General features: G+C 50.6%; 2 protein-coding genes across 2 annotated transcripts; both read left to right on the top strand.

Moving 5' to 3' along the window:
* The first annotated feature begins 2,257 nt into the window (after positions 1-2,257).
* Positions 2,258-14,271, top strand: LSG1 (large 60S subunit nuclear export GTPase 1). Its single transcript, XM_054835823.1, has 14 exons — positions 2,258-2,390; positions 2,516-2,633; positions 2,937-3,057; positions 3,626-3,712; positions 4,566-4,652; positions 6,787-6,847; positions 7,550-7,726; positions 8,939-9,364; positions 9,656-9,757; positions 10,574-10,717; positions 11,021-11,144; positions 11,801-11,880; positions 12,499-12,672; positions 14,023-14,271. The coding sequence occupies exons 1-14, from the start codon at positions 2,310-2,312 to the stop codon at positions 14,200-14,202; spliced, it is 1,962 nt and encodes a 653-aa protein (XP_054691798.1). The 5' UTR covers positions 2,258-2,309; the 3' UTR covers positions 14,203-14,271.
* Positions 14,272-17,047: 2,776 nt separating this feature from the next.
* On the top strand, positions 17,048-22,618 carry TMEM44 (transmembrane protein 44). The gene is given in 11 exon segments (XM_054835501.1): positions 17,048-17,235; positions 17,346-17,469; positions 17,736-17,829; positions 18,119-18,282; positions 18,691-18,716; positions 18,718-18,826; positions 19,110-19,280; positions 19,436-19,544; positions 20,067-20,173; positions 20,481-20,639; positions 22,472-22,618. Coding segments are annotated over 11 exon segments (1,398 nt in total).
* Positions 22,619-22,889: the final 271 nt, after the last annotated feature.

Here is a 22,889-nt window from a genome sequence, read left to right on the forward strand (position 1 = left end):
CTCTGTACAGCTCCTGTGACAGCAGCTCTTCCTAAGTGGCCCTTTTCACTGCGTGCAATTAATCCACGCATAAATGTCTTCTAGGAGAAGCAGGTTGTGGTGTTAGGTAAAATCAGAAGCCGCCTATCTTGGTCAGGTAGGCACAGCAGGCCAATAGGAGTGGGATGAGAAACACTGCAATTAGAAACAGGCAATTAAGACTCTAGCTGAGACTCTGATGTCTCTGTCACTGAGATCATCCAATCTGTATCTCCTTCAGCACTGCTCTGCTCAAAGCGATCCTTCCTGTGCATCAGCAGATCAGCATCAGCGGACAGAAATAATTCCTCAGTGTTTATGAAGCGCTGAGAAATATATCTTATTGCAAGAACGAGGGCAATTTGGGCATTTCTTCAGCAGCTCCCACAAAGGTGGCAGAAAATACCTGCAGTGACTGTCCCTGGAGTGCTTCAGCCTGGAAATGGGGAATGGTGGGGGACAAAGGACAATATGTAGGGAAAACATCCCAATCAAAATGCACGATCTTTGCTCTTCGGGTTACCCTCAAACCTCACAGCCCCCAGGATGCTCAGAGGGTTGCGGGCAGCGGAGCAAGCCTGAGCCTCCTTTTCCCACCACGCCAGCACTTCTGCCCATCACCGAGTGTCTCTGTTTCCAGTTCATGCCACTGTTTGTGGCTGTCTGTGTCCCACGGAGGGACATCGGGCTCTGCACTCTGTACCGGTGGCTGTGTTGCCAGCCATGGACCCCAGCGGTGCCGAGGCTGTGCTGCTGGGGCTGCGTCGATGGGATTACTAAAGTGTTTCGCCCCTGGTTGGGCAGCCTGGGAACGGCATCACGCGTGCCTTGGCTGTGGGGTTAGAAGTGCTGCCAGACCCAAGGTGTGGGGAAAGGCCGGGCTGGCTGGCTGCTCTGGTTGATGATTATGCAGTGTAGAAGGAAGGTAACTTTTAACTGAAGTATAAAAGAAATACAATAATGAGTGCTTATATTGCTGCCTTGGTGCCCACATAAAGACCTGAGATGGTTTTATTAAAGATGACTTGATTAAAAATGAATTTACTAAATCGCTGCGTGCTGTCTGCAGCCCACCAGTCTTCCACTGAAGCACCTTGCATAAATGAAAAGGCGAACGCTGAGTCCCCTTTCATCTGTCTTGTTTGCCTTTAGGAAGCAAAGGAGGGGCTGGGCCAGGCTGGCGGTGGTGGCAGAGCCTGGGATGAGCATGGCAAGGGTTCAGACGTACTCGGGAAATTTATGCCACACGGTTGCCGGCTTTGAAAAGAAGAAAGGAAGAACTGAGTCTTCCTAAAGAGGCATCATGTAGTGCTGAGCATGAGAAAAGACCACTCCTGCCCACGGGGTTTTGCACGCTGCCGCGCTGCTGGCAGCCGGCACCTGAAGTTTAGCTTTGCCTGCCTGCGTAGGCAGCGCCTGTTTTTCAGGGATTAGCCAGGTTATTCTCCGATTACAGCTGATACACATTACAGAGTTATAGTCAAAAATGTCTGGCCTTAACCCAACACCCATAAAGAAGAAATGGTTCATAAATCAGTTCACCATGCAAGAACAGGTCGAGTTGTTTATTAATTTAGCCGTCTCTCCCATCTTGACCCAGACTGGCCACAACGGCTGCGGCCAAAACCTGCGTGTCGGTTCACCAGCTGGGCGGGCAATGTCCTCCGCCCTGCAGAGATACCCGGGCTCCGGCTGGATACGGACGGCTACCTCACCGTACACCTTCCCGGAGACAGCACCTGCGCCGCACCGGCGAGCGAAACCAGCAGCTGCCGTGGGCTCTGCCGGGCCCGCAGCCCTGCGCATCGCCCCTCTGCCAGGGCCTCCCTGCAGCAGCGCAGACCTCGGGGCGCTGTGTTTAGAGGTGCCCCGGGGTTTGTTAGAGCCGCCTGGTAACGATGGGGCTGGTGGCTGCCGGGGGAGCGAGGGGGTTAGAGCTGGATTTGGGGTGGGGAGCACCAGGAAGCCGTGTGTCCCTGCGGAGCGCCATGGGGAGGGGGGAGGGACGGGCGGACAGGCGGGGTAGCGTGGGGATGGGTGCCGGACGGATGGTCCGTGAGCGCATGGAGCGATGGAGAGGCAGGCCGGACACGCCGGTCACGGGGGGGCCGGTCACGGGGCGGGGCCGGGGCCGTAGCGCCGCCCGGCGGCGGGCGCGGGGAGCGCGGTGCCGCCCCGGAACTCGCCTGCCCGGAACGCTGCTCCGCGGGCGCGGGGGCGCGGCGGAGGGCTCCTCGCCGGACCGCAGAAGTGGGGCGGCCGCCCCCGCCCTTTCCGGCTCCGGCGGCGGCATGGGCAAGAAACGGGACGCGGGGCTGGGCCGCTGCCTGCAGCGGCAGCGTGGTCTGGAGCGCCGCGGCGCCTCCTCATGGGTAGGGCGGCGGGGCTGGGGCTGGGGGCGGCGGTGGCGGTGGCTCGGCCGTGGCGCGGCCGTGACGGGAGGCCGGGGCAGCAGGCCGGGGCGGCCCGGGCTGACGGCGGCGTCTTGTCCCGGCAGCTGCACGCCAGCGAGATGGGCGGCGAGCGCGTCCCGGAGCTGCGGTCGGCGGCCGAGCAGAGCCCGCTGGAGGAGTTCCTGGCCACGGCCGAGCTGGCCGGCACCCGCTTCGTGGCCGGTGAGGGGCCGGGTCGGGGAGAGGCCCGGTGTAGGTCTGGCGGGGGGGGCTTGGAGCCGGGGAGGAGGTCCTGGGTCTGGGCACCCGGGTGGGGGGCTGGGGCCAGTTCTGCGATGGGGGAGAGGGAGCAGGTCTGGGGCTGGCAATGGGCTTGGCCGCGTGGGGGACAGGGGATGGTGTCCTGAGCCAGGGATGTGGGCATCAGTGGGGACAGGGTGGGGTGGCAGGGGCCAGCCAGGGGAATGTGCCAGGCAGGGATGGGGACAGCTGGCTCTCTGGGTGACTGTCTCACTGTTCCTGCAGAGCGTCTGAACATCCAGATCGTGTCTGCCCAGAGCCGTGCTGGCCTGCTCACAGCCCAGGAGGCCCAGCGTGTCCGGCAGCTGCATGAGGAGAACCGGCAGTTCCTGCGCATCCCACGGAGGTGAGTTCTGCAGGTCCGGGCCTGGATCCCCCTCTGCTGTGTGGGCTCAGCCCCTTGGTGGCTGCAAGCCTGGGGACAGCCCTCTGCTTTGGGGAAGCCACTACTTGGCCTGCATGAGCCTGATGCAACAACAGCACAGGTGCCTGTCTGCAAGGCGGGTGCTGCCAGCCCCAGCCCATCTGTCCTGATTGTGTGGGTTTCCAGCTCAAAGCCTGGCACTGCTGGAGCTGGTGCGTCCAGCCCCCCTCGTGAGCCTTTCCAGAGCTCTGTGGATTGTGGGCAGAGAGATGAATCCTCTGTCTTAAATGACCTATAAGTCTTAGCTTGAAAAAACAGCTTTGTGAGATCTAGTGTGCGTAAGTTAGTGTTCTCTCAGCTAGCGGAGCTTAGAAGGAGCAAGGAGAAAAGGCGTACTTAAAGCTGCTGAAGACAAATGTACAAGCGAACTGTAACCACTTCAGTGTAGCTGAATGTGTTGTGGTGCCTGTGTTCTTTATGGGTGTTTATTGTAGTAAAGTAGCTGCTCCAACTGCTGCTTCTGACCACTCACTCCAAAACGTGGTTACAGGCCACGTTGGGATAGGACAACCAGTGCGGAGGACTTGAAGCAAGCTGAGAGAGAGAGCTTTCTCGAATGGCGGCGACAGCTTGCCCAGTGAGTATGCCAGTCATGTCTGGGTAAGTAGCTGGTGGGATTTGGAATTAGTGGGTGTGTTTATCCTTGCTGGACCTATAAAATTAATGTCTGGTTAATAGCTTCCTGTAATCGTTTTGGAAGGCTGCACAGCCCAGCCACAGTCTAGACACGGCTTTGTGGTGAGCTCTGTAAAGCTTTCTTGTGTGTGCGTGTTCTCGTACTGTTTACAGTTAAAATTCTTCAGTATGGAGCATGATAGTCTGCTCTTGCCTGTGAAGTGGAAGAGTGGTCAATGTGTCTTCTAAGAGCTACAGTGCTGCTCTGAATAGAGCGCAGTGCTGCCAGCCTGCATACAGCAGCTTCTGGTCCGGGGCTACATCTGCTGCGAGCCCGGAGAGTTAGGTGGTGTCCGCACACGCCCAGCGAACCCGTGCGTGTCCTGAGTAAAGTCGTTCAGGTGGTGGTAACGGTGAGTCAAGGGTTGTATAGAGCCAGTTCAGGTACCATCCCCAAATTCATTATTTTTTCCAGGTGGTACTCAATGAAGTAATAACTGCTGGCATTTGGGATAACTTCTCTGGTTTGTTACTGTGGCCCTGAAATTTCACAGGCAGACTTTTCATGAGTTTTTGCTCTTTTCATCATTTACCACTTCTCCATTGGCACAATGAGGAGCCACTGTGTCACCCACCACTGAACTAGCGCCACTGCCACCAGTTCACCTGAGCACTTGATCTATTTGCAAATAGCAGAAATAGTACCTACTATGCGAGTCTGATTTGATAGCTCTCTCTGAAGCTAAAGCCTCCTGGATCTAAGGAAGAACTGCTGGTGTGCAACTGCCTGATGTCTTTTGTCTGTTTTGTCTCAGCCTTGAGGAAGAGAAAAAGTTAATTCTAACCCCATTTGAACGAAACTTGGAATTTTGGCGTCAGCTTTGGAGAGTCATTGAAAGAAGGTAAAGTATATCATTATCTGCTTTTTAAAAGTAATGTTTAATGTGTTTTCCTGAATTGAAGCTTTTGAGTCAAGCTTCAAGTGTCTGAGCACAGGAAAAACAACTACAGTTAGTAATGTTTTATTATCAGCATAGAGGTGATTATGTTTTGAAGTGATCAAAAAGCGATGTGAAGAAGGGCAGCTGCTTACTGGTGCACGTGAGCTCTCAGCACTGCGATTCCGCAGGTGGTTCAGTGCGAGTCTCACATGATTCTTCAGATGCTGCTGCTCTTGGCCTCTTCCAGTAACTCTGTGTGGGAGGCCTCTTTTGAGAATGTGTCTTTGAGGTCTTTTGCCAAGATTAACCCTTTCCCCTCTTTCTCAGCCACACAGCTGCAGTCTGATGTTCAGGGGCAGGAGGCAAGGGAGATCAGCTAAATAATGTTGGCAAAGAAAGAGCCTCTTGGTCCTTGGCCTCTTGCCACGCAGAGAAATTGCAGCAGTGCACAAAAGACAACAGCCTGTCAAATCACAGAAATAGCTTTGTTTGCTCTGCTGAGCTGTAATACAATAGGAGTGCTGTCTGCAATGTTAATCTAACTGGGGCATTTAATTTCACTAATAATTAAGTTTGAGATCATCTCGTCTGATTTTCCTAAAATTGAAAAATACCTTACCAGTGAGGTCATGGTGAGCTGGTCCTTTCACAGAAGTGGCTTTGTACTGGGTGCTGCTGGGCCTTTGGCTGGGAGAGAGCTGGGTTGGGAGCATCCTCTACAGGGTGTTGTGATGTGCAGTGCGAGTGTATTGTGTGCTTTGAGGTGGCTGCAATGTGTTATTAATGCCTTTCTGCTCTTGGTGGACCTTTTTTATTCCTTGTAGAGTGAGGATGCTGTCTCAGAATCAAACGAAAAAGTCATCCAGTCCCTTGCCTTGCCAGATAATTTGATCTGTTGTCAGCCTTTTCACGTGTTCGCTTCAGACTAGCTCCCAGCAGTGCGATTCATAACTTCTGTGTATCCTATCCCAGTACCATGGTGTCAGCTTTCTCTTGTATTGATCTTTGAATTTCTGTAACAGTTCAGTACCTCTTTGTACCCATGCGGCTTATTAAATGACTCCCTTGGGGAGGTTTATTGATTTTTTTTTTTTTTTTTTTTTAAAAATATGTAACCTACTGCCTAGTGAGGCTTGAAATTCTTCCATTCAACCTGTGGTGTTCTGAAGCTGTCCTGAGTCAACAGAAATCCCTGTCAAACAAATAGAATCAGTATGTGGCAGCCAGTATTTTAAATGACCTGCTTGGAGAAGTTCTAGTGGAAGAGGCTGCACTTAAATTTTCCCTCTCCTTTTGGAAAAAAGAGGCATGGATGCCTCTGGTATCTGAAGCCAGCACATTTAATTTGTGTGTTGAACTGATGAGTTGTATATGATTACTCACATATGTCGTAGCAACCTGGTGTCTGGATTTGGAAGACCTTTCCTAAAAGCACATGTGCAAGGCCTTGCTTGCATGGGGGAGCAACATGTTTTACTGGAGTCTAATTCTTTCACTGTTCTATGCTTTGTGTGACAAGAAGATCACAAGCTGAATTTTGAAGATGCCTGACAGCAAATGCTTGGTATCTGGAAGTCGTTTGTGGGAGACTTTGTACATCTTGCTCCATGCAAAGGAGACAACAGTGTTCCAGAATATCTCGCTGTGTAGGAAAACCACCTCTTCTTCCTCTCTGTAGGCACCCTGCCACAGTTCGGGGATGAGAATAGACAGAAATAAAGTTGTGTTATTACAGTTTTTAGTAACGTTCTAAAGGATAGAATACCACTACTCTGGTTCTTGCCCACTGAGCGTTTCTGAAGGGTAGATGGCTTGGCAAAACTAGTGTGCTTGTTTTCCCCTTGCCAGCTGTACGGGAGAATGAGCCAAGGGAGGCAGAAGTACTGTTCAGCTGTCCTGGATTGTGGCATAAGCATGGTTCTGTTGGGGCATGAGGGATGCTGAGATGCTTTGTTAAGTGCTTGGTAGGATAATACAGTTAAAATGATTAAAATTCCAAGCAAAATCTAAAAGCGAGTAAGGTGCTGCACCTTGCTGCTTTCTTTGAGGCAAGGTAAGAAAGAGTACTTTATGGGTTTTTCTTTTATTTCTGCAGTGATATTGTAGTCCAGATAGTAGATGCTAGAAACCCCCTTCTGTTTAGATGCCAAGATCTGGTAAGTAAACCGCTTTCTTGAATGTTTTCTTCATTTTATTTCTTAGAGTTTGTATGATTTTTGTTTAACACATTCAGCCACCTTGAAGCTGGTCTGCTGTTGTGCTGAACTGGATATCTTATTTATGCAAGTAAATTATTTTTCTTCAGTGTTTTTTGATATTTCACACAGTGTGTCGTGGATTTAGAGGCACTTCTGCAGACATGTTGCAGATAGCGTATTGCTCCTCATTACCCACTAGAAGTGTCTGCACTTAAAGGAATTGTTCTGTTTAAAAGCATAGTGGAATAAAAATGGGTGAGGATTACTGTGCTGAAAGCAAAGGATCAAGAGTTACTGAAGTGACAACTTTGTAATGATACACTATAGAACACTGTGCATCAGTGAGATACAAAATTGCTCAAATAGTTGATCTTGGGAGTTCGTGCTATGAGGTGCTGATTAATATCTTGCTGTAGCTCTAAGCAGAAAAGGTGTTTGCACGTGTGACCAGAAACAAACTGTATTGCAGTAGTTGCACGTTCCACTTTGTTCTTGTAGCTGTGCGCTAAACACTGGTTCCATCTAGCCCAGGGGACGGTAAGCTTAGCTACACTCATTTGGAGCTGGATGGGGTAACTTGTATGGCTGCTCTTATATTACCTTGGGGGGAGGAGAAGTGCAAACCAGAGTACGAGCTGATCTGTCTCTTGTTTTTTTCAGGAAAGTTATGTTAAGGAAGTCAGCAATGACAAGGAGAACATGATCCTGATAAACAAAGCAGATTTGCTGAGTGAGGAGCAGCGGGCTGCTTGGGCACAATTCTTTGAGAAAGAAGGCGTTAAGGTGGTGTTCTGGTCAGCGCTGGCAGAGTGCAAACGGCTATCTGGAGAAGCAAAGGTACTGTAGATGACCAGTTCCAACTGGGTATGTGCTGGCTGCCTCTGATAACTTGCTTTGCAGTTATGCTTGTGATACACCTGAGCACCTTTCTAGGAAAGGCAGAATCCTTGTCTTAGGGAAGGATTATGCTAAGGAGCTGTGCGGCTGTAAAATAGCATTTTAATGATTGATTCAGAGACAAAAGTGAGGAGAGTAAAATGGTGAACAAAGTGGTGCACCCTTCAGTCACAGTTTGTAGTGCTTGCAATTTCTCTTTCAAGGTTAATGACTTGATAAATAATACCAGACTAGAATGTAAATTTGTTCCTTAAGGCTGCTGATGAATAGCTACAGAAACAGCCCTTGTAGATCTGTTTGCAAAGTCGTAACTCATTGAAAGAATTGGAATTGTTTTCAAGAGGGGTGCTGTGAGGGGCGTGGCTATCTGTATAAAGGTTTTTTCTCTCCCACTCTGCTCAGTGAACAAACTGTGCTGCTGCCTCAAGTTACATGTTGTCAGTAAATGCCACTTTGAGGTTTTACTGGGCTCATCTATTAGAGCCATCACAGTTCAGCTGTGGAATATCCCACATCTCTTTTCAAAAATACCTAATCTCTTCAGCTGGTTCACAGTTCTTGATAAAATGTTTTTACAGATCGATTTAAAAGTGAGACTGAAAGTGTTGGGTCTGTTTTTGTTATTTGGAAAGAAAGTTCAAGGTACTATTATTACGAAAAGGTCTTTCTTTTTAAATGTGAACTATTTGCAGGGAATAAACGTAAAGAGTTGGACTGAAAACAAGACAGCTTGAAGCTATTTTAATGAAATATTTAGACCTGAAAAAAAAAGATTGTGTTGTGAACATATAAAAAAAAGTTTACATTCATTCCTATTACTAGGAACACTTGATAATTAAAAAAAAATTTGCTCAGCTCTGCTGCTGCTGTGGGTGTGTGCACATTCACAGTTGTCCTTCTGAAGAGAAACCTCTTAACTTCTCAATGAAGATAACAATCCTTCTTGGAATACTTTTGTCATTCTCCTAAAATGGGCTAGTTGTTTCTACATACTACTTAAGACCCCTAAAAAACCTGCGTGACGCTGTCAGGAGTGGTCAGTCCTTGATATCTGGCTGATGAATAGATAGATGACTACACTGCAGCAACTGCAGCCAACAACAAGACTTAGAATTGTCTTTACATTTCATCTATGAAATATTGTTCATGCAGGAACTAGATACTGAAGATACAGCAGAGGACCCAAGTGGTTCTGAGGATGAAAGCTCCACTCAAGATGACGACAACACTGAACAAGGTAGTGCAGAAAGCACATCCACAGGCAACACTTTGCAAACTGTAAACCAAGTTCTGGTTAGTGATGATGACAGCAGTGATGAATATGAAGACTGTGAAGATGATGAAGAGGAAGCCTGGCAAACCTGTTCTGAAGATGAAGGCGGGGACAAAGTAGATGCTATTGTTCCAGAGAGGATGGGAAGCAGGACTGATGGCGCTGCAGTGCAGCGTGTAGTGCAGGAGCAGAACAGGAACATCAGGAACTTCAGCCATCTGGTACAGAGAAGTGAGCTGCTGGAGATATTAAAAACCATGCACAACGGACCAAGGGTGAAGGATGGGGAAGTAAATGTTGGGCTGGTGAGTTGGACTTTGTGCTCAAATGGAACTTGCTTAATCTAAACTTTAATTCTGTATGCCTTCCATGGGAAAAATTCATCGTGTAGCCTGGCTTCCTGTAAGGGTAAAAAAAAAAAAATAGCAAGCACAAATCACTGAGAGTTTTGTGCAAAGATTAATTCTGAAGTTCCTGGGGCTCAATGTTTCCTACTGCTTGTCTTAAATTTTTTAGTACATTTTATTGAAGTACTTTTGTGTCATAGCTCTGCCAGTCTTCTGGCATCGCTGTTACCATTCCACTTTGTCATCTAGGTGGGTTACCCTAATGTTGGCAAAAGTTCGACCATCAACACGATCCTTGGAAATAAGAAGGTGTCGGTGTCTGCTACACCAGGCCGTACAAAACACTTTCAGGTATTGCTGACAAAGAGCATTGATCTTTTTATTATTTCTTTTTCCCCAGCGGAAGAGAACTTTATTATGAACTAGTTGCAACCATGTGGACTCACTGAGAACTGTTTGTCAACCTGAACTCTGCCTAGCAGAGTAGATTGGAGAGGGGTGGGCTTGATGTATAGAATTTTGGAACTTTAATTCTTGCTTCCAAACCCTTGCCACAGTGCAAGAGTCATTCATGAGTGCTCCTGTGAAATGGGAGATATTTTCCATCTCCTGATTTTATTTAGGTAGCTTGGCCCTTCTTTTTTCAACACCAGTCAGGAGGAGAGAACCTCTGAAAAGTGAGTGCTCCTCTGAATAGCTTGAGGTCAAGCTTTCAAACCATCTCCCTCGTCCGTGGTCATTGCTGTGAATAAGTCTAGTTATGCTGCTGTTTTCGTATTGATCAAGCTTTTAATTTTGAGGTAGCAACTCCTGTGCTATAATCAGCATTGTGGGATTTGTACTTGTGCAACCTCCTACCTGTTTCAAAAGGTCCAACATGGTTAAAGGTTTCTGGAGTGCTTTCTCCTCTATCGGATTGGAGAGCTGAAGATCTTGCTGCCCCCATCTGGACACCTTATTTATGAACTTTGGAAGTGCTGCTGTCTTCCACATCAGATTTCCTTAATTCATTGGCTGGGGCCAGCAGGGCAGATGTCTCTGTTAGCAGAATTTTTCCTTAGTCTCATTTGCATCCATGTGTCATCTATGCATTTGATGTTTTTTGTTCTTTTTTCCTCCATGGACACTGACTTGCCTTGGTGAACTAATTGGTTGTTTATTGCGTAGACCCTGTATGTGGAGCCCGGCCTGTGCCTTTGTGATTGTCCTGGTCTGGTGATGCCATCTTTCATCTCTACCAAGGCAGAAATGATTTGTTCTGGAATTCTGCCTATAGACCAGATGAGGGACCATGTCCCACCCATTTCTCTAATATCCTTTGCATGGGGTTTGTGAGAGTGTCTGCAAGTGCTGGATCTGGAGTATGCGATGTAGCATGTTTCAGCCCTGCGAGGTACCTGTGTGCTCATGCATTGAGGGTGTGTGCTGGATAAAACAGCCCTGCTGTGCTGATCTTTCCCCATCTCATTTCAAGTTTATCTTGTTGTCAGACTTGCGTTGTTGTTCTGGTTTACGACAATCCAAAAGTCATTCTTAATGTGTGCTCTTGGAGTGACTAGGGCAAGATTAGTTGTGTAGCTGAAAATCACCAGCTGATTTCCTTCACTAGCTTATGTTTGCCAGCATATCCCACGAAATGTTTTGGAAGCAACCTATGGAATAAACATCATAAGACCAAGGGAAGATGAGGATCCAGATCGAAAGCCAACAGCTGAAGAGCTGCTAACAGCATACGGATGTGAGTGACGATCCCTTTAAAACCTGTCGCCTACATTGTGTGTGTGGTCCTGAACACAGCCTTAGGAGAACTCTTTAAAGTTAGGCCTGACTCAGGTTTGTCATGCATTGAACCTTTCCATTAGGACTTGCCCTCCCCTCAGGAAGGGTCTCTGTTAATGGCTAATCTCGTGTGTGTGTCACAGTGGTGCTTTGCCAGTTTTGTCCCACAGATGTAGTGATTGTGTTGAGGTTGTTAGTGAAATGCCCTGCCAGTCTGGGTACTGTGGTGTGGTGCTCTTGTCCTTTTAGATACCTCCTATCAGCTGTGTCTTGAATTAGACTTTGAAGAATGCTGTGAAGGTTTATCTCCCTTTTCTGATTCTCTGATGCAGTTAATCTTCTCTGGCCTTAAAACAAAAATAAAAAGCCAGCAGGTTTTCTGGTGGTAGGGAGATGTCAAGTGTTATCATTCCTTTCAGGTTAGGGTGCTTGTGCAGCATCTCTGCAGTCAGCAATGTTCCCCTTTCTTCCCTGCTTTGCCCAATAGAAGCCTCTTTCTAAGTCTTTTTTTTTTTTTTGAGAGAGAGGATGCAAATGTGCAGCTAGGCAGCAGAGAAGAATGTGTTAATGCTTTTCTTGTACTGACGCAGAATGTACTTTGGATTTGTCTTCCAGATATGAGAGGCTTTATGACAGCTCATGGACAGCCAGACCAGCCAAGATCAGCTCGATATGTGTTAAAAGACTATGTCAGCGTAAGTGCTTCCTACATCTGGGTTTTCTTTCCTGCTAGGAGGTGAATTGAAGGTTTCACTGGAGCAAGGAGCACAATAAAGTGATTTATACTTCTCTGGATAAAATCAACATATATTAACATACTCTTTAAATCGGGCTATTTTTATGTTTTAAAGGAATAAATGAAATTTCTCCTGCTGCTTAATCTTAAAGAGATGATTGCTTAAAAATAAGGTGCTAGCTAAATAAATTATTGTATCTCTAAAATAGGCAGCAGATATTCAGGAAACAAACCTATTTTGTATAGTTGGATCAATATTTAGTGCTAAGGACTGCAGTTATGAGCGTTGTAATACTGCATACTTCTACAGCGCCTCTTGGCCACTTATTGTTGAGTATTAATTGGGTTCTTCAGTACTCCTGAGAATTACGCACTGTGTTGTTTGCAGCTGGATGTTGCAGTTGGAAATGGTGCTTTGAAGTAGAGGCAGAATGGTGCTTTAACTTAGAAGTGAAGCCAATTGTTGCCTGCCAGTGTGAGCCCCTGGACTTCAGGGCTGCTCTTAGCTTTGGAGTTGTTTCTTCTTGGTGTTTCTGAGGGGTTTTTTGAGTAGTAATTGTATGTCATTGCTTTACAGGGGAAGCTGTTATATTGCCATCCACCTCTGGGCATTGACCCAAATGACTTTCAGCACCAGCATCAAAGATGCCCAGAGAGCAGAACTGTGCAGGCTAGTGCACAGGTGAAGCCTGAGAAGAATACCAAAGCAAAACAAATTGAAAATGTAGTGGACAAAACATTCTTCCACCAGGTAAATTCTGGAGGAGATTTATTCTAGGAGTTTTTACTGCAGCACTGGTGTGTCATAGTTACTGGAAAAAATAGGTTTGAGGATGGAGGGGTGCCGAGTTGTTAACGGTGTTAGATGCCATTGGCATCTGCATGTAATTTCTACCTGAGAGCACTCTGTTCTTTTTATTATCCCCTAAATCACTGGGAATGTCATAGGTGACTGAAAGATAGCTAATGAGGTGCGCACAGTTGTTTTTTTAAAAGGTCAGTGGAGTGACCCTCATCGTTATGGGCCTAACATAAATCTTGAGCAAACAGGAGAGTGGGAAGAAGGACAAGGAAGGAGGGTGGTATGACACAGCAACCAACAAGGAACATGGTTTTGGACTAACAGATCTTTCAAACTAACTTTCCTTTCTTGAAATTATGTTTTTAGGGGATATAAGCTTCTTTAAGATAACTGATTTAGTACTACATGGTTGTTTTGACTTAGAACCTGAAATCAGATGAAAAGAACACAGAAACATTGAAAATCTAATTGAGAGATCTCAATGAAGTGGAAAATGGGAATTTCTCTTAACTTGTATGCTTCTTGTTAGGTTCCACAGGGACCTGTTCTGCCCCTACACCACTGAAAAAACTTATAAATGACTTGTAATAAAATGCCAAATCCGTAACTGATTAAGTCTGCATACCTGACAGACATCAGTGTTGAGCAGTGAAGAGGATGGGTCATAGATAGCGTGATCTGTTCTGCTTGGTTAGCTGGATATGAACAGTATTTGTTTCAGCACAGCTAAAGATAGTCATGCATTTTGAAAACAAGAACTCGGTCCGTTTTCAAAAAACAGTGAGCTGTTTTGGAAAGCTACGACCTGAAAAGAATTTTTGGGATTACCAGACTCTTCCCTCTGGCTGCCCAAAGTGCTGGCATGGGCTGTGAGCCCCGGCAGTGCTACCCACACTCCAGACTTGAGCAAGTTATTTTAGTCTCTGGCTTTCACAGATGCCAGATGTATTTGCAAAGCCAATTTGTTGTGTGCAAAGCAGAGACTGTGAGAATCAGTCCTAGCGCCGTAGCTAATGTCTGTCGGAGCTTGGTGTCTCGTCAACGTACCGCCTCTGCTTGCAGTGGTAGACGCTGAGGGCCTGGCGCAGCGAGGCATGGCTGCAGACAGAACTGGAGCCTGCTGGCAGGCTTTGACTCGGCTGCGTGGCGTGCGTGACCTTTCCGGCAGCTCTGGAGCTGGGGGCTGAGCAGGTCTTGATGGGTTTGAGCTTGCCTGTGTCTGGTTTTATCAACATGTCACAGTTCCTTGTGGTTAAATATCTTCTCATCAGTCACTGGTGATCATATCTCCTCTTCCAGGAAAACGTTCGCGCCCTGATGAAAGGGGTCCGGGCTGCAATGGGATACCGGCCCGGCAGCGGTCTTGTGCCTGTGACTACCCCCCATCCTGGGAATGTGGTAGGAAAGCCCTGGAAAAAACATGGAAACAGGAATAAGAAGGAGAAAATTCGCAGGATCACTAAGCACCTGGAGGCTTAGCTGTGGCACTGGTATCTGGCCTTTCCAGGGCAGGGACTGCACTGTCCTGCAGGCCTGAACTGAGGGGGGGGGGGAAAAAGCAAAGTGAGTATCACTAGCTCACCTGGGAGCTCTGTGCTATGGATTGGCCTGGGCAGGGGATCGTGGGCTCTGACAGTTGGAGCTCATCCCTCCTGAGAACAAAAAAGACCTGGCTGTTTACGTTACCTGGAACCCAGCCCAGGCGTTTGACTGCTGCTGAAACATCCTTTCAGTGGGAGCAGATGGACCCATGCGAGAATGTTTGTTTTTTCCTTCTATAAAGGATGTATTTTATAGCTGTCAGAATCAAAGCAAGCCCTGTAAAACTGACTAAAATATTTAAACAGTTGAATTTCAATGAGTGATGTTTGTTATATTTTGAGACATTGTTGCTCATCTCCTTTTTTTAAAAAAGCTTGTTTGTTGATTTGATAGAACACTTCAGTGTGTTCAAAAGTGAGATTAAAGAATCTTTATTGCCCTCTTCCTTCTCCACTATACCAACCCCATTCTATAGAATCCAGTACTGAAACCACTCAAGGCAGGGCGGAGCATGGCACACTGTGCAAGGAAAATGCTGCTTTTATGTCTTTCCCACTGAGCTGGTATCAGTTGTTTTTCTGTGTGACTTCCCATTGGTATTTTGAAACACTGGCTCCGTGTGACTGGCCAAAAATCTGGTGCTAATTTGTCTTTAAATATATCTGAGATTTTACTTCCTATACGGTGTAATGTTCTGTCTCACTGACCTGCCGGGCATTGACCTAGTTGCAGAAGTGTCATAATAGCAGATTTTAACGAGTACATTAGTAATTGACACTAAAAAGACTGTACTTACTTGGAGTCAGACTTAAGTGAGATTTACTACTTGGTTGCGCTGCTGAGAAAATATTTGTGCGCTTGGTCAGTGGTCTTCACTCCTCATCCATCACAGGGAGTAATGATAGGACTGGAAAGGCTCACAAAGACAAGTCATGCTTTGGTTTTAGGTGGTGAAGCAGTGTAACAGATGACCCTGGTCCCTGATACTAAAAAAAGGGATTGCTGTCCTGTAATTTTGTACTTTTCAGGCCTTAAGTGTGGATGGAGAGATGAAAGCAACTGCTGAGCAAAGCCATAGCAGATGTGGGGTGTGCAGCCAAGCTGGTTTTGGCTTTGTTATCCTTTGTGTGCTTGTCCTGTACAGCCAATTTGCCCTGTGTATGCAGAGGGTCTCCTGACAGCAGAGCTCTTGGTTCCTGTTTCCCCTGGAGTCCCTGCTCTCAAGTTCTTAATTACATCACCGGAGGGAAGGTATTTCCCTGCCATCTGTAAAACTAAAGCATAATTACACTGAATGAATATGGTCAGTGGTATTTTAAGTCAGTGTACCATAGCAGAAATTAGGTTCTCAGGAGAGACTATTTAATCTGGTTCTCCTAGAGAAGATGATTTTTGCCTTTGTTTCCTAAAAAGGTTGTGCCCTAGCCAAATTGGTCTCTGATCAGACTTCCCCACCCTCCTTGGAAGGATGGTTTCTGCTTTTGTCCTTTATAATACTTCAGGGACCTGATTGTTCAGGAATGCACGCTTCTTTTTGTCCTACCTTGTGTGAAGCTATTATCTGTCAAATTACTTGTCAAACTGAAGTTGGAGTATCCTTTATTGAAGTTTTAAATTTTTTTCTATTCTATTTCCTTTCAAAGCTTTTTAAATTCTTAGCTCATGTTGCACGTACCTGAGCCATTATCTTTTGCATTCTCAGCCCTTTCCTGCCAGCTGGATCTCCATGAGCCTCCTTGCTGGACAGGCTGTGTCCTTGTGTAGACCCTTCCAAATCTAGTGAATAACAGAAATCCCCAGGTCTGAGTTGTGGGATGACTCAGCTTGTTGCTTGCAGAAACCTTTGGCCACAAGACCTGCCGAACCACTTGCAGTGTTTGCGTGAATGAATGGAGGGCAACGTAAATATGACTGAGAAAACAATGTTTGCTCAGGTTTGTTAAATGTAAACTGCTCCTTGCTGTGCTAAAGGACTCTTGCCTCAACAGAAGAAGGACCATAAACAAGAGCTGCAGACTTAAAGGCTTGTTAATATTTTATGCTGCTATTGAGCAGTGGGCAAACTGGATAATAGGTGAGGATTGTGGTTAAATTAATGCTTTCCTGTAATGATTTGGTCTGTTGCTGAACTGCATCTGCCCTGCCCTACCCTTGCCGGAGAACGCGGGCTGGGCCGTGTCGACGGCTCAATACAGTGCTTACGAGCAGCTGGCAGGCATGAGGCAATGTGGGGACTGCGCTGTTGTCAGGAGCCTGCACAAAGGAGACATTGTGCTTTGCTCTAGCCACCTGCTGAACAAGCCTCTCTCAGCGACTCCTGTTGCTTTCTGCAGAAGGCAAGTTTCCATTTCTGAGTGTTGTTTTCTCAAAGCGCCTTGTGTATGTAGAGGGAGTGCACGGGCTTCAACTGGCTCCTGTGTGTTCTTTGGGATCTGCAGCACTTTCAGCATCCCAGTGGTCTGTCTCCCCTTTCAGGGGGCTTTGCTTTATATTGCAAGTGGCTCATTTTCCGAGCTGATGTCCTGGGAGCCAGTTTGGGAGTGTAGTTTGAAGCTGAACTTCTGTTTTATGATGTCTTATGCTTGCATCATGAACTATAGTTCTCCCTGTAGGGTAGGAGCTGGAGCTGCCATTCGCCTCCAGGCTTCTTCTGCCCAGTTTAGGGAGCCCTAGTCCTCCCAGGAGTCTGCTCCCAGCAGCACGTGGTGCTTTCTGTCCTGCGGGAACTGCTGGGTGCTGTACTGTGGGCAGAGGGTGGTGCTGGGTGTGCTGTACCTGCGAGATGGTGCCAGCAGCCCGTGGTGGCACTCCCTGCCCAGGGACGCTTGGAGCCAGCCAGGCAGGGGACACCGGCCGTGGGGGCAGTGGCTCTGCTGCCTGGCCATCAGCTTGCTTGGCTGGGGAGCCGGGCTGCATGTCCTGGGGCCTCTGGATGCTGGCCACACTGTGCTGGATTGCTGCCCGCTCACTGTGACTCCCCAGGGCTGGGCTGGGCTGGGCTGTGGGAGGCCGTGGGGCTGCTCAGCTCTGGCATCCCTCAGCGCCAAGCACGGCTGGAGCAGCCTGTCCCTCTGCCCTAGGCTGTTCTGCCGGTGCCCGGGGCAGGGCTGGCGGCAAGTGTCCATCCTCTGCCTCCTGTACAGCTTCCTGGGCCACATCTGCAATGCAGTCGGAGCGCTGCTTGCCTGCCAGCTTGCATTGCAGGTGGGCAAGGCTCCCTGAGCTGGGGTGGGGTCACCCCGCAGCCCCCTGCCCAGCCTCTGCTGTGGCCGTGGGGCCCCATACCTGCCTGCTGGAAGTGCTGCTCTGCTGCCCTGGGGTGCTGCGCCTGGGGGGTGGGATTTTGGGCAGCCTGGCTCAAGATGACATGGCAAATGCAGCCCCTTATGTGGGGGGGGCTGCAAGCTGCTTGCCCGAGGCTTTGCATTTTGGGAGATTCAGCCTCCCTGTGCCATCATGTCTTTCCTCAGATCCTCATGGGCACCTACATGGCTGTGGCTGCTCTTGTCTGCTTTCTTCTTGCCCTCTTTCCCCCATGCCTGCCTGAGTCCCAGAAGACAGCAGGTTCGTGCAGGGGTGCCCCTCCTTGCCATCCATGCAGGTTGGCGGCAGCCTGCTCTGAGTTGAGGGCTTCAGGGAGCACCGCATGCCCCTGGCTGGGCAGCCTGGTGTGGGCACCTTGGGGACAGCAGCGCCTGGGATAGTGGCGTGGCACCCTGGGCGAGCAGGGGGTGGCTGGGTGGCCCCTGGGATGGGCAAGGAGTCGGGGACCCAGCACAGCCCAGAAGGGTGGGATGGGGCAAAGCCTGTCCCTGAGGATGATACCCTGAAAGTGTGCCTGTGCCCAGTGCAGGTCTGCCCCGATGGAGAAGGAGGTGGCGGCTGCGGGACGGCCTGCTAGCCCTCACCCTGCCCCTGTCCGTGGGTGCTGGCAGGTCTCTGCTGGCACTCAGCCCCCAGCCCTCCTGGGAGCTGCTCCAGGGAGCCCGGCAGAGGCTGCTTGGGGTGGTGTTTGAGGTGAGCTGCCCTCTCCTCCTCCCTCCCAGGGCTGGGTGGGCAGCGGGCAGAGCCTGGGTGGGCACAGGCAGCTGCCAGGCTCTGAACACCAATGGATTTGGTGTGGTTGCATTTTGCCTTTAGCACCCTTGGTGCTGCCCAAGCTGATGTCCCTGCTTCCCAGGGCTTTGTGTCCAGGGGCTTTTTGGTCCCCCATGACCCACCACAGCCCCTGCATCCCAGAGCGTGGGGGCTGAGAGAGGCAACCCCCACCCACCATGGCACTTATGGTATGGCAGGAAGGGGGTGAAGTCCTTGGGATCATCAGGGAGGCTTGGAGCAGCCAGTGGCAGCTGGTGGGGATGGTGGGGACAGGACTCGTACTGGGTGGTGTGTGCTGGGCTGTCTCTGGCCCCCTTCTCCAAGTAGGCTGTGATGGAGGGGTTCCCCTGCCTCCTGTTTCTTCTCCATCTCTCAGGACAACAGGGAAGTGCTGGGATTTGTCCTGGGGCTGCTCTCTGCCCTCGTTGCTCTCACAGCCAGGATACCTGTGCTCTCCAGATCAGTAAGTGTCAGCCTGGCACAGCTGCCCTTATGTCCCCCAGTCCCAGGCAGGGCTCCTCAGCCGTGACAGTGACTCCCATGTCCTGTTGCAAATGCTTTGGGAGGATGTGGGGTGCCCGTGCCCCCTGCACAGCCCCTCCCTGCTGCTTGCTCCTCAGGGCAGCTGCAGGGTTCGGTACAGCAGCCCCCTTCCCAGCGGGGTGCAGGGTCCCCGTGCCAGCTGTGGCAGCATCCCTGCCTGGGGACATGGTCTGTGGCCGCACAGCAGGCTCTGGGTGGCTCAGTGCAGGGGGAAGCCATGCCAGTGGAGGCAGTTGTGGGCCACCCTCTGCTCGGCCGCAGCCCGCGTCCTCTACACAGCAGTGATTGTCACCCACAACCAGCAGCCTGTGCACATCCTGAGGGCCCTGCCCTGGCCCCTGATCACCCTGGGCTTGGCTGCGCTGGACACAGCTGTATCCTTTCCCTGCTCTTCCCCCGGGGGCTCTTGGCTGGGACATGGGGGCGGCCAGGGCACAGCTCTTCTCCTGGCCCTGGTGTCTGGGCTGTGCGACTGGTTTGGGGAGGGGACTCTGCTGTCACTCCAGAAATATCCTTAACAGGGGCTCAGCTCCTGTTCCTTGCCTGCGTGGCCAAGAGCCATATGGTCCCAGAGGTCCCCAATGCCGGGGCTCTCCTGGCTGGATAGGGAGAGGAAGATGACAAGGGAGCAGAAGAGGGGTTTTTTTTCTTTCTCTGGTTGAAAGGCAGAAAGGAGAGCTGCCTTGATTGGCACCATTACTGCTCTGCTTCCCCAGGGGAGGGTGGAGGGACGTTGGGGGCTGGGGTCCCACGGAGGAGCGGTGGGGGTGCTCAGCATGCTGCAGAGCACAGCTTGCACTGGGACCATCATCCTCACCACAGAGCCACGTGTTTTCCTGCTATGCTGACCTGGGAGCAGCTTGGCATTGGTGTGCAGCTCTCAGATGCTCCCCGGCCCCAGTGGTCACTGTGAGTGGGGATGCTGACGGGGTCCCTTGTCCCCCCATTTTCCCTCTGGGAGGTGGGGAAGGCCTAGCTGCAGAGTCTGGATGTGTCAGCTCAGCACCATCCTGCACCCACCCAGGTCCCTGGTTCTTGGTGTGGCTGGAGCGGCAGTGCTGTTGGATGGGGACAGGGATGGGTGTGGGCACCTCTTGGTGCAGGCTGTGGCATGGGCGCAGCTCTCCTGTTCATAGCTGATGTGGCTTACTCTCCTTTGCAGGCTGAAAACTAGGCTCCACTTAACATGTTTCCAAAACCTAACTCTGGGCCCAGGATGGTGGCAACCAGCTGCTGCCTAGACCTGATGATCAGGCTGGTGCAGCAGGTGAGAAGCTGCCAGGGCTCAATGCACCCCTGGGGCTGGGGCAGGATCGGGGGGGTGGTGGTGTCAGGGATGCTCTTGCCCCTCTGGCAGAAAATGGGCTCTCTGTGGATGGCTGTGGGGTGTGTGCCCAGGTGTGCATGTGGGGGTGTGTGGATGCATCTGCCTTGCTGTCCTGCACGGGCTGGAGGCCAGCAGCTTGCAGATGCCATGGCAATGTGAGCTCTGAGGTGCTATGCATCCACTGGGGCTGCTGGGGTTCGGTGCTCTACCTTTTGATGGCTGCCTCCTGCTTTCTGTCACCTATCAGACTGGTCACAGTGTGGCGAGGCTGCCAGGGGATGCACAGACGGGTGCAGCCCCCCCTGTGCCACTGCAGCCCCCTGCCTGTCCCCTGCTCTCCACCCTGCATGCTGGGGTCTCCTTATCCAGCTCCTCGGATGCTGGCTCCATCAACTCGGAGCTTGAGGTCAGTGCCTGCTCCTGGCTTTTTAGATGCTGTTTGTTCTCCCTCTGGGGTTCTGCCCTGCTGTAGCGTGTACATTAAGGCATCCAACCCATATGGTGACAGTCTTGGCACTGGGGGCACATCTAGAGCCCTGTTCAGATGGGTCCATCTTGGAGCAGGACGCTGCCGAGGCACGCAGGCTGCTTTGTAGAGCAGAGCTCAGAAAAGGAGCGTGGAGACTAGTCTGCTCTGTCTAGGCGTTGGTGATGACTTTTGCACCAGGGACTCCGGCAGCAAGGGGTTTCCGTGCGTGCATCTCGCCAGCTTTCTGCAGTCGCAGCCTGGTCCAGAAATACTTCGCTGTTCCTCCGGAGGAGGCTGAACTCCTTCCCTCCTGCCGTTAGGGGCCGGCCTTGCCAAGGCAGAGGGAGAGCGGCCCTGGCCCCGCACACGCGAGTCCCCAGCGCCGGGTCCGGCTGCAGTTGGGGATCCCGGCAGGGGTGCAGGGCCCCGGGGGCTCCCCCCGCCCCGCCCCCGCGGAGCAGCGCACCAGCTCGCTGGTCCCGGCCAGCCTGCTCGAGGAGGTGGTCGAGAGGACCACGGTGGGCAAAGTGGCTCTTGCCCTGGCCGGGTGAGGTGCTGGGTCCGGGGCCTTGCAGGCTGCTTCTGCTGAACCACTCTTTCCTGGTTGTCCTGACACACCATGGCTTTAAAGTAAGCAGCAGTCTTTTTTTTTCTTTTTTTTTTCCTTCCCTTCCCCCTCTGCTCACAGCTCCTTCCCTGTTCCCATGAGCTTCAAGCCATTGCCTGACCCCAGCAGGTTCCTCCAAGTCCACAAGGAACAGCATTGTGTTCTGTCACCTTCCCCTGCGTGGTAACTCTAGTTCAGCTTTTTTCCTGAGGTTTTTTTTTTCTTTTTTTTTTTCTTTTGTAGCAAAATTATTGGGGAAAATATTGCTAGGCTGCTGGGAGAGAGACAGGGAGCAGCTCCCCAGGGCACCTCAGAGTATAATCTCTCAAGGCTAAATGCCTGAGGTGCCCAAGACATCTGGGGACATGAAGAGAGATCATGGTGAGGACAAGAGCAAAAGAAACTGCTCCTAAATCAGACAAACTCTGCCCCAGTGTTTTTCCTTGCTGTGGCTGTGGGAAAAGGGTCTGTGCTGTGAGCAGCGTCAGGGCGGGTGGGCTTGGTGGAGCGGAGTTGGGTTTGTACTCCTGGAAGTGTCCCCCTCTGATCCCCAGCCCTTTGTCAGTTGGGAGTCATAGCAGTTGAGGCAAAGAAATAGAAGTATTGTTGTGTCCCTGATGGGAAGTTCCTGCAGCCCAGCCAGGCTTTTGTTGCCTGCACAGAGCAAAAGGAAGGTGAAAGCTTCTGCAGAGCTCCTTTGTGTTGGCCAGCATTGGTGAACCAACCTGAGCTTCCTCTGAGGCTTCACAGGGTTTTTGTCAAGGCTTGTCTCTGCTTGGCGCCTCTCAGAACTGTCCATGATCATGGCAGTGTGTGGGGGGGTGCTCAGGAGCCGTTGCTGTGGGGGTCCCAGGGCAAAGGGATTCTCCATCTCTTGACACACCCCACATCTCACTTGGCCACCATCTCCTGTGCTCCTGAGCTCTCTCCTTATGTTGCCTGGGTGGGGAGAGAAGTGCATGAGAAAAATGGAAACCAGCATTGTTCTGCTTTGAGCTTTGCTTGTGTTGTCATGGAGAAAGGGAGGACTGAGTAATTTCTGCAGCCAATTCCCCTTTCTGGGGAGAGAGAGTGTAGGCCCTGTGCTGCCAGCAGGGAGCCGTGCTTCCCCGGGGCTCCCTCATAACCAGCCGTGCCACCACCTGATCCTTTCTTTTTGCAGTGGGACTTTGAAGACGTGATGGTGCAGTGGACCCGGCCCAGCCCTGCTCCTAAGCCTTGTTCCATGCTTTGCCCAGGCACCTTCAGACAACCTGCAGCCCCTCCGCAATGCTCTGAGCACCCATCCACCCAGCCGAGCAAGCAGTAAACAGCAGAAGGTGCTTCCTTGGGGCTCCCCTGGGAGAGGTGATATACCTGGGTGGAGCAGTGACAGCTTCCAGCATCTCCTTTCACCCTTGTCTCACTCCAGCAGGATGCGAGGGTCTCCCTTCCCTGGCACTGCTGGCTGTGCTCCCTGGGATTTGGGCTGCAGGAGAGGTGCAGCCTCACAGCTGGCTTTAAACCAGTAGTCACCTCTTTTGGTTGGGCTGGTGCTTTCCCCAGCATTGGGGGTTACAAGCCCTGCGCAATCCCGGTCG

Source organism: Grus americana, chromosome 9 (genome assembly GCF_028858705.1).
Source record: "Grus americana isolate bGruAme1 chromosome 9, bGruAme1.mat, whole genome shotgun sequence".
NCBI classification, from domain to species: domain Eukaryota; kingdom Metazoa; phylum Chordata; class Aves; order Gruiformes; family Gruidae; genus Grus; species Grus americana.

Coding starts and splice junctions, on each gene's coding strand:
- LSG1 (XM_054835823.1), top strand. CDS start 2,310: ATGGGCAAGAAACGGGACGCGGGGCTGGGCCGCTGCCTGCAGCGGCAG. Junction 2,391..2,515: donor GCCGCGGCGCCTCCTCATGG/GTAGGGCGGCGG, acceptor TTGTCCCGGCAG/CTGCACGCCAGCGAGATGGG. Junction 11,145..11,800: donor GCTGCTAACAGCATACGGAT/GTGAGTGACGAT, acceptor TTTGTCTTCCAG/ATATGAGAGGCTTTATGACA.